This window comes from Myotis brandtii, unplaced genomic scaffold, assembly GCF_000412655.1.
Source record: "Myotis brandtii unplaced genomic scaffold, ASM41265v1 scaffold240, whole genome shotgun sequence".
Lineage (NCBI taxonomy): Eukaryota > Metazoa > Chordata > Mammalia > Chiroptera > Vespertilionidae > Myotis > Myotis brandtii.
Genome location: NW_005359064.1, coordinates 1,922,638 through 1,935,389, shown reverse-complemented (window position 1 = coordinate 1,935,389; position 12,752 = coordinate 1,922,638). Strand labels below are relative to the sequence as shown.

The 12,752-nt window shown below is 41.3% G+C and overlaps 1 protein-coding gene across 1 annotated transcript in view; it reads right to left on the bottom strand.

The window, feature by feature from the left end:
* Window positions 1–12,752, bottom strand: part of RAB31 (RAB31, member RAS oncogene family) — a 74,284-nt gene that overhangs the window by 38,740 nt on the left and 22,792 nt on the right. Inside the window, exon 5 of the mRNA XM_014540245.1 lies at window positions 1,078–1,149. Within this exon, the coding sequence (XP_014395731.1) occupies window positions 1,078–1,149 (72 nt within the window). The remainder of the gene's footprint in view (window positions 1–1,077; window positions 1,150–12,752) is intronic.

Genomic DNA, 12,752 nt, shown 5'->3' with positions numbered 1-12,752 from the left:
GACCCTTTCACAGGGGTCGCCTAAGACCATCGGAAAACACATATATAATTACATATTGTTTTTGTGATTAATCGCTATGCTTTAATTATGTTCAATTTGTAACAATGAAATTGGGGGTCACCACAACATGAGGAACTGTATTAAAGGGTCGCGGCATTAGGAAGGTTGAGAACCACTGCTTTAGAGTCTGTTTTCTTTTCTGTCCTTTACTCACAACTGTCCTCCAGGAAACAAGCCAAGGCAGATACCACGTTTAGGTAAAAGTGGTCAGGAACTCCTGGATGGTGACTGTGATGACTCATTACACTAGCAGTCCTGTGCACTGAGTCAGCGCTCCAGGAGTGGGAAAAAAATGTCAGCAAACCACTGCAGTCAGTTGTTGATATCCTGGATCCTCAATGTGATCACTAAAAATATACTTATATGTACACAAACACACTATCCATACATAAACACTCTCCTTGGCATTTTATGTAGTGTGATTGAAATATTAATAGAAGATAAGTCTTTTATAATTATAAAGCATGCAAAACTTAAAAATAAATTTCCTTTTCCTAAAAAGCTGACATTCTGGACAACAGTACTAGCAGGCATGACCCTGCCTCTATAGGCAAACAGTCAAATTTTAAAAATGAATGTTCGCCCTAGCCTGTTTGGCTCAGTGGATAGAGCGTCGGCCTGCGGACTGAAGGGTCCGGGTTTGATTCCAGCCAAGGGCACATGCCCGGGTTGCGCGCTCGATCCCCAGTAGAGGGTATGCAGGAAGCAGCCAATCGATAATTCTCTCTTATCATTGATGTTTCTATCTCTCTCCCTCTCCCTTCCTCTCTGAAGTAAATAAATAAATAAATGTGAATGTTCACTGTTGTTTATTTAAGTTAGCAGATAAACCTGGAATCTTCCTTACATACAGGTGATATAAACTCAATATCTAGTGTTCATTATCCCTGACAACCACATTATGAAATCTCATTCCAGGCTACTGTCAAGATTTAAGCAGTGAAATCTCTTCTTTGGTCTTTCTAAGATAGAGAATCACCATAAGTGATATCTAAATTCTAAAGGTGACATGCTTACCTGTTTGGTAATATCATACACTATGACAGCTGCAGCAGATCCACGATAGTACATGGGAGCCAAGGAATGGAACTGTTTAGGAACAATAAATAGTTTTAGGCCAAAGTGAATGCATTTTATGCAACCCCAAATTAAATGTAAAACTTTACCCTACAGCACCCCTAGAAGATCCCTGAATCCCCCCTAGAATTTTCCCAGGGTTCATATCAGATATAAATATTTCTCCTTGACTACACATATACGCTTATGGTTTACAGACCATGAAATTCACTCTTGGGCAAAGGCCAAAAATAAATTTTCTTTTAAATATTAATATCCTATGAATTGTCTTTTCTCTGCTGCTCATCACTTATTTGATATGGCTGACCCAGGGCAATCTTATTAGAATTACACAGCAGTAAGTAAAAGATGTTTCCCAAGAAGAGGAAGAGAGGAGACTGCACAGATCACAAGACCCTCACTGAGCCATTAATGAGGAACACTGCAGCAAGGGCACCTCAGCAACCGCCCTCGGGTCTTGGATGGTTGCATCCCTCCACCACATGACAAATGGTGAGAGCAATGAGCTCCATTCCAGATGGAACAAAGCAAGTCTCATCGGTCACTGGAATCATTTATCCCTAAGCAGGATACATATAGATTTTATGTATAGTTGAAGAATGTATCTTTGAATATATTTTGGAGTGGTTTTGAAAGTCAATAAGAAAAAGATAATTCAGCTCAACAACAACAAAAAAAAATGGACAAAGGCGATAGATAGGTCACAGAAGAAGAGATATAAATTGCCAATGAATATTTTAAACCATGTCCAATTATACTAAAATAAAATAAAAGCAATAATGAGGCATTCATTTATTAAATATTCAAAAGATTTATCATCCAGTCAGTATGGAATTGGTAAGGGAGGCACTGAACTACATGGGAATGTATTTTAAGACTTTCTTATAAAAAAGATGCTCAATATCATTGAACATCAGGGAAATGCAATTCAAAACCACAATGAGATATCACCTCACATCTATTAGGATGGCTATTAAACAAAAACCCTAAAAGCTAACAAGTGTTAGTGAGGATGTGGAGAAAAGGGAACCCTTATAAATTGTTAGTGGGAATGTAAATTGGTACAGCCATTATGGAAAACAGTATGAAGGTTCCTCAAAAAATTACAAATAGAATTACCATAGATCCCTTTGGGGTATATACATAATCAAGAGAAATGAAATCAGTGCCTCAAAGAGATATCTGCACTCCCATCTTCACTGCAGTATTAATCACAATGGATAAGACATGGAAACAACCTAAGTGTTCATCAATGAATGACTGGATAAGAAAATGTGAGATATATGTATATATATGTACATATATACATGTTTGTGTGTGTGTGTATATATATACACACATATATACATATATATATCTTTGTGTGTATACATATATTTATATGTATATATAATGGAATATTATCCAGCCTTATAAAAGAAAGAGTGCCTGCCATTTTCAACAATATGGATGAGCCTGGAGTACATCATGCTACATGAAATAAGCTAGACACCGAAAGAAAAAAACTGCATGATCTCACTTATATATGAAATCTAAAAAAGTTAAATATATAGAAGCGGAGAGTAGAACAGTGGCTACAAGGAGTTTAGGGTGGCTGGGAGGATGGAAGATGTTGGTCAAAGGAACAAAGTTGTCATTATGTTAGATGAATAAGTTCTAGAGCTGTAATGTACAGCATGATGACTATCCTCTATAATAAAAGGCTAATACGCAAATTGACCGAATGGCGGAACGAACAGTCGCTATGATACACACTGACCACCAGGGGGCAGATGCTCAATGCAGGAGCTGCCTCCTGGTGGTCAGTGCGCTCCCACAGGGGGAACACCGCTCAGCCAGACAGGCTCATGTCCCACAGGGGGAACACCGCTCAGCCAGAAGCCAGGCTCATGGCTGGCCAGTGCAGCGGTGGTAGCGGTAGCCTCACCTGCCTCTGCGGCAGTGCTAAGGATGTCTGACTGCCAACTTAGGCCCACTCTCCATGGGGAGTAGGCCTAAGCCGTCAGTCGGACATCCCCCAAGGGCTCCCAGACTGCGAGAGGGTGTAGGCCAGGCTGAGCCTCCCCCCCACACCGAGTGCATGAATTTCGTGCACCGAGCCTCTAGTGGTTAATAATAGTATGTTAAATTTGGAAATTTGCCAAAAAGCTAGATTTCAGATGCTTTCACAAGTAAAAAAGATAAGAAGATATGTTAATTACACTGACAATAGTAATCATTTTACTATGTATACATACATCAAATCATCATGTTGTATACCTAAAATATATATGAATTTTATTTTTTAAAAAGAAACACCTTCTTTCAAAGCCACTGTTGATAATATATATCAAAAGTTTAAATGTGCATACTGGTTAAACAAGTATTTCCACTTGTAGGAACATATACTAGAGTTATCTTCATACACACAAAGATACAATCTTGGTTACACATGGGAGCAAATATTATGAAACCAACCTAGATTAATCATAGAGAATGCACCAATGGTATATGTATGTAAGGGAATATTCCATAACAATTGAAATGATGAGGAGGATTTTTATTTCTGGGAAAAGGTATCTCTGACATACTGTTAAATGAAAAAACAATCTTAAAGCAGCATATGCCGCATAATATAATTTAAGTAAAATGTGTGTAGGTGTCTGTGTGTACAGGTATGAAATGCTTCTCAAAATGTTAACAGTGGGATTTCTTAGTGATTTGTACATTTTCCTTACAAGAGTCTGAATAGTATACATTTTTAACAACAATGATTTTTAAATAAAATGGTTTTTAACTTTTTAAAAAAGTAGCCATTTTTATTGGGGAGTAGGAGAGGGCACAGGGAGGGAAGGAAGTAAGAACGGATCCTGAAGCTTTTCCAGCAAACAACAAAAGTATTACTCATTCATTTTTATTTTTCACTCAATACTTATCCTAGAATAAGTACTTGCCCACATCAGTCCCGCAGGCTTCCTTTTCATTGTTCCCCTTTTATTGCTGGTGCGGCGCTCACAGAGTGGACAGAAGCAGGCAACTCCTGCCCAACTCCACGCCCTCATGCACGGCACCACCTTAAAAAGAAGCTGGTGCCTCTGTGGCTGTGGGCCGGATGGAGCTCAGGATGAACTCAGGAGTTCCCAGCTGAAGGGCCTGGGCCTCTTGCCAGGACTCACCAGAGGACAGCACGCCATTTCCACGTGTGCCTTTCCATAGTCAATGACTGCCCAACACTGTGTTTGTTGTAATATTAGGCATCAATAAAACTATTTTAATCCATCCTTTGGCAATTCACTCCACATGTAGAAAACAAAATAAAAATTTCTGCCCAAACGAAGAAAAATACCACAATGTATTTTTGAAACAGTCCTGCTTTGCTAAGGGTAGGGAATGCATATAAAAGTGTCCTTGTAGCGCGATCATATAAAATGTTCATTTTTTTTCAAAGTAGCCTCCATATAAGACCGGTCCATTTAAACACACCAAATAGGAGAATCAGTACAAAATGTGTATCTCAAAAATCAAGGTACATGTGCACGCAAGCACAGAGAGGGACAAACCGTGGCTATCTTCTAAGACAGAGTTCATTTTCAGCTGTAAGACCATGAACTGAATCTAAAATGGTCACTGGTGTGCTGGTCTCATGAATTATTGAATAGGTCTTTGTATATAATGCATTACTTGTTCTTTCCTTCCTCCAAATGGAATCATTTTGAAATAAATCTGTTGGTGAAGCCCACTTACACGACTTTATTGCCGGGGACTTGGGAGTTTTAATGACTTCAAGTTCGCATCTCAGTTCTAAAACCCAATAACGCATTGACCAAAGGATAATACTTGTGGAGGACAATAGGATAAATCACTTCCAGCCTACAACATACATACTTTTCCTCATACGAATATAAAACAAAAGCACCACAATCAGCCTCAATACTCAACGTGACATGATTCAATTTCCACGGGGTCAGAAGACTGACAAAGCACTCCCATAAAAGATTTCTTCTAGAAACAAGTTCACAATCAGGGGAAGTTGACAAAATTTTTTTAAATCTCACCTTGAAAGGTTATTTGAAAATTAGCAAAACAGATCCCAATTCAAAATGCTTTCTTCCCTATCAAACAGAGTATCTGTAATACCAAATTAAAGTGTTCAGATAACTCTTAGAACTCTTAGAAGAAACACAGGAAATTGTGAAAAGCCAATTTGTCCCCTCAAAAGAAATGGCTGTTTGTGTCCTTAGTATGTGTGAATGCTTGTTCTTTAAAAAATATATTTTTATTCATTTTAGAGAGAGAGAAAAGGGGGGAGGCAGAGAGAAACATGGATGTGAGAAACATCAATTGGTTGTCTCTCGCACACACCCTGACCTAGGATGGAACCTGCAACCTGGGTATGTGCCCTGACCAGGAACTGAACCAGTGACCTTTCGGTGCATGTGATGATGCTCAACCAATTGAGCCACACCAGCCAGGGGAAATGCTTGTTTTTTCATTGTTGACTGTCTACAGCAGGGGTGGAGAATGGCCTGAGAAATCATTTGGTCTGGCCCTGCCAAGGCATTACGGGTGAGTTAATTAAATGTTCAATCAAATACAGCAGGCTAATTTTTAAGTTGATTATTTTGTATGGCCCGAGAATGATGTTATAAATATCCAAATGGCCCTTGGCAGAAAAAAAGGTTCTCCATCCCTGGTCCACAGGATAAGAGAGAAGGGAATGGCCTTCGAGCTCCCTAGGTCCTCAGCTTTGACAGATGGATGCTAATAACCCTGTCCCCGCTTTCATCAACTGGTAGAAGCAACTGGCCAGTGTATTTTGAGAGCATTGAAAATGTTCATACGCTTTGATTCAACAATTCCACTACTGAAGGGAATAATCAGAGATGATCACAAAGTAACCAGAATTCATTCTAGAATGATCAATAATGCTGAAAAATTGGAACTACCCTCAATGCCTAACCATCAGGAACTGAAAACATAAATTTGGCTTAGCAATATAACGGACTATTAGGAAGAGCAATTAAACTCAGGTTTCTGAAGAGCATGAAATGGCACAGGAGGAAAGATGGCCTAGTATGGTATTTTCCGAAGGTCTTCTGCAGAACCCTGTATCCTTGAGGTGCTTTCTGGAAAAAAAAGCTTTCTTAGCCAAATAAGTTTGAGAAACACCACATATAACAATGTTCCCTGGAGGCTTACAAGATATTATTAGTACCTTAAAGACTCTGAAAAATGTTTATAGTAAAAAAACCATTTATTTTGGTTTGAACTCAGGATTTCTAATTTATTTTTGAAGTAGTACATATTAACATCTAGGGAACCAGTGTGCTCAGAACCAACCATAGGGCGTAGTATGAAGATCTAGACTCAAGGCGGAATCCAGAGACAGTGCCTGGCTTTACACTTTTTCATATTTTATAAAATGGAGGAAAAGGTAAGGATAGGGTCGGTGGTGATAGCGAAGGTTCTTCCAGCTCCGTGACAACACTCGCGGCCAAGGTGAGGCAGGCTCTGGATAGAAAGAATCTCCGTCCCTTGCCGGGCTCTTGATTTTACAGAGGCTTTACCTGCAACACAAACCTCCCTTCTGCCTATCCCACACTATCGTGTGTGTGTGTGTGTGTGTGTGTGTGTGTGTGTGTGTGTGTACTCAGCACACAGTGGAAAGTATTATTCCAAGAAATGTCCTAATCCCTCAGACCACCCAGTCTGCTTCAGGCAAAATTCCTTAAACGCAGGTTTGTGGCATCATAAATTCCACAGCAGCAAAACTCGGCATGTCAAGAATGAGCAGTGGTGGAAAATACACAAAGTTTCCAAACAAGGACTGGCTCCAGCTGGGCTTGGCCTCCCCAGATGAGGATTATCCAGGCCCCAAGTCTCAGGCATCGGGTCCAGGAGCTTGCAGGGATTGGTTCTATACTATGATTTTCAGAGAATGCTCTGTCCCTGGGGAGTCGCTTCAAAGCATCCTGAGAGCCGGTGCTGGTCTATCTCAGGTGCCAGTGCACAATCAGGAATGTTCACCCTCCCACAGAACACTGGGGCCATGAACTGTCAAGGGCAGAAGCCAAAACATCCTGAGGGCCATTAGGATTCAAACAAGGAGGGAAGTGGTAGAGGAAAATTCCTGACATTCCCAACATTCTCAGCTGGCAAAAGTTGAATGGAAAAACCATTACTGAATGTTCTCTCTTTGCCATTCAGAAGAACATCCCTGACTTTCACACAGACCCTCTCTCTCCACAGAAAAGCAGAGGGTCTGTTTCATATGCTTACGCAGATGTCCTAAAGCCCAAAAGTATATAAAGTTGAACAGAAAAGGGGCTGGGAGATTACAGCATACTGAATTATTAACAGTGGTTATTTCTGAATAATTCCACACAGGCAGACCACCATTTATTTTAATATTTCTGATCTTTTAAAAAATTTTAAAAGGATATGGTACTTTTGCAATGAGAAGGGGACTTTTTCCCCTTTCGTTTTACTTGTTTCTCTTAATGTGCCAATTAACATCAAAGAGCTTCCTCAGCATTCAGGAATCAAAGGGATGAAGCTAAGTACCAGGAGGGGGTGGGGCTTGGAGGTGACCTGACATGCATTTGACTTCTATGGACAAGGTGCTGTGCAAATTTTCTGTAGGAGAAAATGATCCATCACAAGTCCAAACATTTTTCCATTAAAAAGGTGTTGTAGGGAGGGTATAAATTAGCGTCTTTTAAAAGACAAGGTAATGAATGAACTGGCATATTTTGATGCCTAGAATAATGCATAAAACAGAATCAAGGTTCTGAAATGCTATTGAAATTCATTTTTTCATGAATACCCAACTGCAGGGAACCTCAGAGCTAATCCCTGTGTTGAGGAGCAAATGGAACCTCCTAAAAGTCCAGAACTATGGCCCATCCCACCCCATAGCCACCGTTTTATGCAGTTGGAGGAAATGCCATTCAGGTTGGTCATGTCTCTCCCTCTCTCTTCTCTGCTCAGGTTGATTTAGTCTCTCATCCTTAGCCCTCCCGTTCCATGTGAATGTCCAACTTTGAGATAAGTCTCCCTGAAGAATGGGACAACAGGCAAACATGACCAGGACCACACCCAAACAGCCAAACATCACCAGGACCACACCCAAACAGCCAAACATCACCAGGGAACATGCCCGAACAGGACAGACCCAGGGTCTGAGAGCCGCCATGGCAGGGCCTGATGCAGCACTCCTCAGCCACTCCTCCCTCTTTTCCCCAGCCCAGGCCATCTTGCCTTGAGTGCCATCCAGAAGCTTCCATCAGAACATTTAGATATTGCAGTGGCCTCCACACTGGCTATACAATAGCCAGAGGAACCCTGATTTAACAGCTGACTTTATGGCATTTATTTACATCAAGCATGTCAAACTCGCGGCCCGTGGGCCACATGCGGCCCACAATGAATATTTTTGTGGCCCAGCCAATATACGGTATGTTAAGAAACATTTTAATAAAAATTTCATAACTTAATTTTTACACTATCCTGTTATACATAATTATTAATAACAAACTACAACGTTTGCTAATGACTGATTACTATAATCGTGTTGCATTCATTTCCCTTACGCGCAGGCGCACCATTTCTCTCCACTAATACTAGCAGCAAATATTTTAGCAGTCAATTGCCACATCATTAGTCTTGGACTGACTTTTTTGGTGTGCGCAACAGGAAATATTTTGCTTTTGGAGAACAAGAAAAATAGGTTTATTTGCGTTACGCTAATTAATTTGTGCAGTTATTCAGTGTCTGGTAAGTTAATGTTCAAGAAAAAACATAAATTTTTATTAAAATGTTCTATTATTTTATGTTAACAATTACTCATTTATTTCAGCCCTTTGTATTCAGCATGTCTCTATCAGAATAAACCTACGTTTCTGTGAAAATTGAAGCTTTTGTTCTTTTGTGGCCCACATAAACTTAAACCTTGTTTATTTGGCCCGTGTTAGCCTTTGAGTTTGACATGCTTGATTTACATAGACCATTAAATCTATTTTCAACATTTTATTATGGAAATTTTCAAACAAATACACAAGAAGAGAGCATAATATGATGCATGTCCATTTTCTTATCCCCTAGGGCAGTGATGGCGAACCTATAACATGCGTGTCAGAGGTGACATGCGAACTCATTTTTTTTGGTTGATTTTTCTTTGTTAAATGGCATTTAAATATATAAAATAAATATCAAAAATATAAATCTTTGTTTTACTATGGTTGCAAATATCAAAAAATTTCTATATGTGACACGGCACCAGAGTTAAGTTAGGGTTTTTCAAAATGCTGACACGCCAAGCTCAAAGGTTCGCCATCACTGCCCTAGGGCTTAGGCTCAAGATCATCTCTAACACCTGGTCCCTGCATGTTCCTACCCTCTCCTCACTTCCCACCCACCCTACCGCTGGAGTCTTCTGAAGCAGACACTTAACATCATATTGTGCTAACTGTTAAGCAGAGTAATTTCTTCAAACAAAAGTCAAATTGTGTCCCTTTCCTGTTCATACTTACTAAGCATGAAATCCAACTCTGTACTATGGTGTCTAAGGCCCTAGACCAGTGATGGCGAACCTATGACACGCGTGTCAGAGATGACACGCGAACTTATTTTTTTGGTTGATTTTTCTTTGTTAAATGGCATTTAAATATATAAAATAAATATCAAAAATATAAATCTTTGTTTTACTATGGTTGCAAATATTAAAAAAATTTCTATATGTGACATGGCACCAGAGTTAAGTTAGGGTTTTTCAGAATGCTGACACGCCGAGCTCAAAAGGTTCGCCATCACTGCCCTAGACACTCAAACACTAGGCCCCTCTCCTGTCTGCCTCCAGCCCCTGGCCTCCTCTCTGCTCTGACACAAGCAGCCACATGGAGCCTCAAGGCCTCCCCACATACCTTCCCCCAACCTGGACCCTGCTCCCCTCAACATCCACAAGGCTCACTCCTTCATTTCATCACACCTTTTCTCAACTGCCACCTCCTCTGAGAACCCATCCCTGATCCCCTATCTAGGCCACAGCAGGGACTCATATGTAATGACTGAACACATGATGAATCAATAACCCTGTCAAGACAGGTAGACAATAGGGCTGTTCTCATTTTATAGATGAGGGAATGGGCTCAGAATGGTTAAGTAAATTGCCCACAGACACCCAGCTCTTCTATGGTAGAACTAGACCTTGAACACAGGAATTCTAACAACAAACCCCATGCTTTGTCCACCCCTCAGTTGCTTCTCTGAAACAAAACATTGCTTAAGATGATGAAGATTTAGCTTATGCTGAATTTACTCATTTATTTGACAAGTATCTACTGAACACTAGATACATGACAGGTACTGTTCTTAGCAATGGGGAGATATGAGTTGGTAGGCAGAATGATATCCTCTAAAGATGTCCATGTCCTAATCCTTTGAATCTGTGAATATATTATGGTCCATGGCAAAGGGGGATTAAGGTTGGAGTTCAGGTTGCTAACCAACTGATCCTGAGATGGGGAGATTGTCCTAGATTGTCTATGTGGGCCCAATGTCAACCCAACTGTCCTTACTAGTGGAAAAGGGAGGCAAGAGAGTCAGAGAGATTTGAAGATGCTGTGCTGCTGAAGATGGAGGAAGGGGCCACTAACCGAGGAAAACAGGCAGCCTCTCGGAAAGAGGCAAGGACACGGATTCTTCCCGGAGCCTCCAGAAAGGAACACAGCCCTGACTGTAGTTTATATTGGCCATAAGACTCATTTTGGACTTCTGACCTTCAGAACTGTGAGAGAAGGAATCTACTAAATGTATATTTAGTATCTGTGGTCATCTGTTACAGCAGCCACAGGAAACAAACAGAAAAGGGGAAGAAGACAAGATCACTGGCCTCAAAAAGTGAATGTTTTCTTGGAGTGAGGATGAAGTCAGGCTGCCTTCAAAGAGGCTGCTCTGGATACAACTCTCCAAACAGTCTGTGCTCTGAGGACACTCCAGCTGTCCCTGTTTAGATGTGTCCTTGAGCACCTCAGGAGCATGTCCTTTTGGTAATTACATGAAGTCCAGGTGCCTAATTTCCTTGTCAAGAATGAGATTCATAGGCCTCATAGTGTCCTTTGCCTGCATTTTAACCAGATTTAGGAAATTAACTGTATAAAAGAAAAAATAGGGAGAGGAGGGGAGAACAGAAAACACAACCAGGTAAAGTACTTCTTAGATGCTTAATAAATGCAACCCTACCTCACCCCCCCAATGCCTATCTCCAGCTCGGATGCTGTAATCTTTGCCAAAGGTACTCCGAGAGTCAGCAGAACGGAAATTGGCTTCAACCCAAAGGCCGGACAGTGTCTCACAATTAGAAGCTACGTAGGGCATCCCAGACTAAAATACACACCAGCAAAACATCGTGGCGAGCTTGTGAAGAATCTAACAGTCACCTTCCCTCCTAGAACCTGCCTGTCCCTGAGGAAGGTAAAGGGGAGGGGAATGCCTACGGAGGAAAACAATGGCGTCCGTGGAGAAGGGGAGGGGGCTGGGTCTACTACCAGGCAGAAGCTCATCCTTGCTTTCTAAGATCAACTCAGGGTTGAGATTTTCCTCCCCACTGTTCCTGCCTCACACTTCCCATTCCCTTTCCTTCACTCCCAGCTTTCCCATCTCACTGGCCACGTGCAGAAATGTTTTGAGTGTTTTCCAAAGGACTTACTAAATTTATTCTAACATGTGGACATGTCCTTCCTCCTCCTCTCCTGTCAGTGGCATCCTGACACCCAAAAGGGCAGTTCTGCACCTTAGTTCCTAATTTTCTAAATGACATCAACACCCCCAAACAGCACGGCTCTGGGAATATATGCCAGCGAAGTGGCTCCAGCTCTGCCCACACAGCTGCTAGCGACGCCCCTCCTCAAATATCACTGCCATGCTTTCCTTCTGCAGCTGTTGTCGCCAATTTTAAACATCACTGTACCTCTTCAGCTATGGCTGACTCACCTTTTAACTGAAGGTGATTCCTGAGGCTTCTTCTAAAAGAAAATGACATGGCACAGCTGTATTGATAGCTATTGATCTCACTTTTAACAGCATACACCTAAGGGCAAGCTTCTAATCTATCTTCTGACCATCGGGGGAGAGTGGGCAATCTTTAGAATATTTCTCTCATCAGATCTCAATTTGCACTAATTAAAGGCACTGTTCTCTTGGGGAAGGAGGAGCAGCAAAATCGTATATTTACTCTCTCTCTCACCGAAGGGAGGTTCCTCGGAAAACCGTTCTCTGGTGGGTTTGTGGGGAAGATGCCATAGGGTGAAGTATTCCCTGCCAACAGCCAGCTAAGGAGCCAGATTTTGAATGTGTGCTCTTTGCTGGTGGTGTGTGGAGCTGGGCCTGCTATTTCCAGTGGCTGCAAGGCAAGTGAAGGAGAAAACAAAGACCAGCTAGTTCTGAGCTTGTAAGAGGCCTCATTCTTCAAGGACTCCCGCAAGTCAAACTTTCTCTGACTCTAGCAGTGGCCTATGAACTGTGAACCACTTTCTTGACCATAGATTCTAGGGCTATGAAGAGAGAGAGAGAAGAGAGAAGAGAGAAAAGAGAAGAGAGAAAAGAGAAGAGAGAAAAGAGAAGAGAGAGGGGAGAGGGGA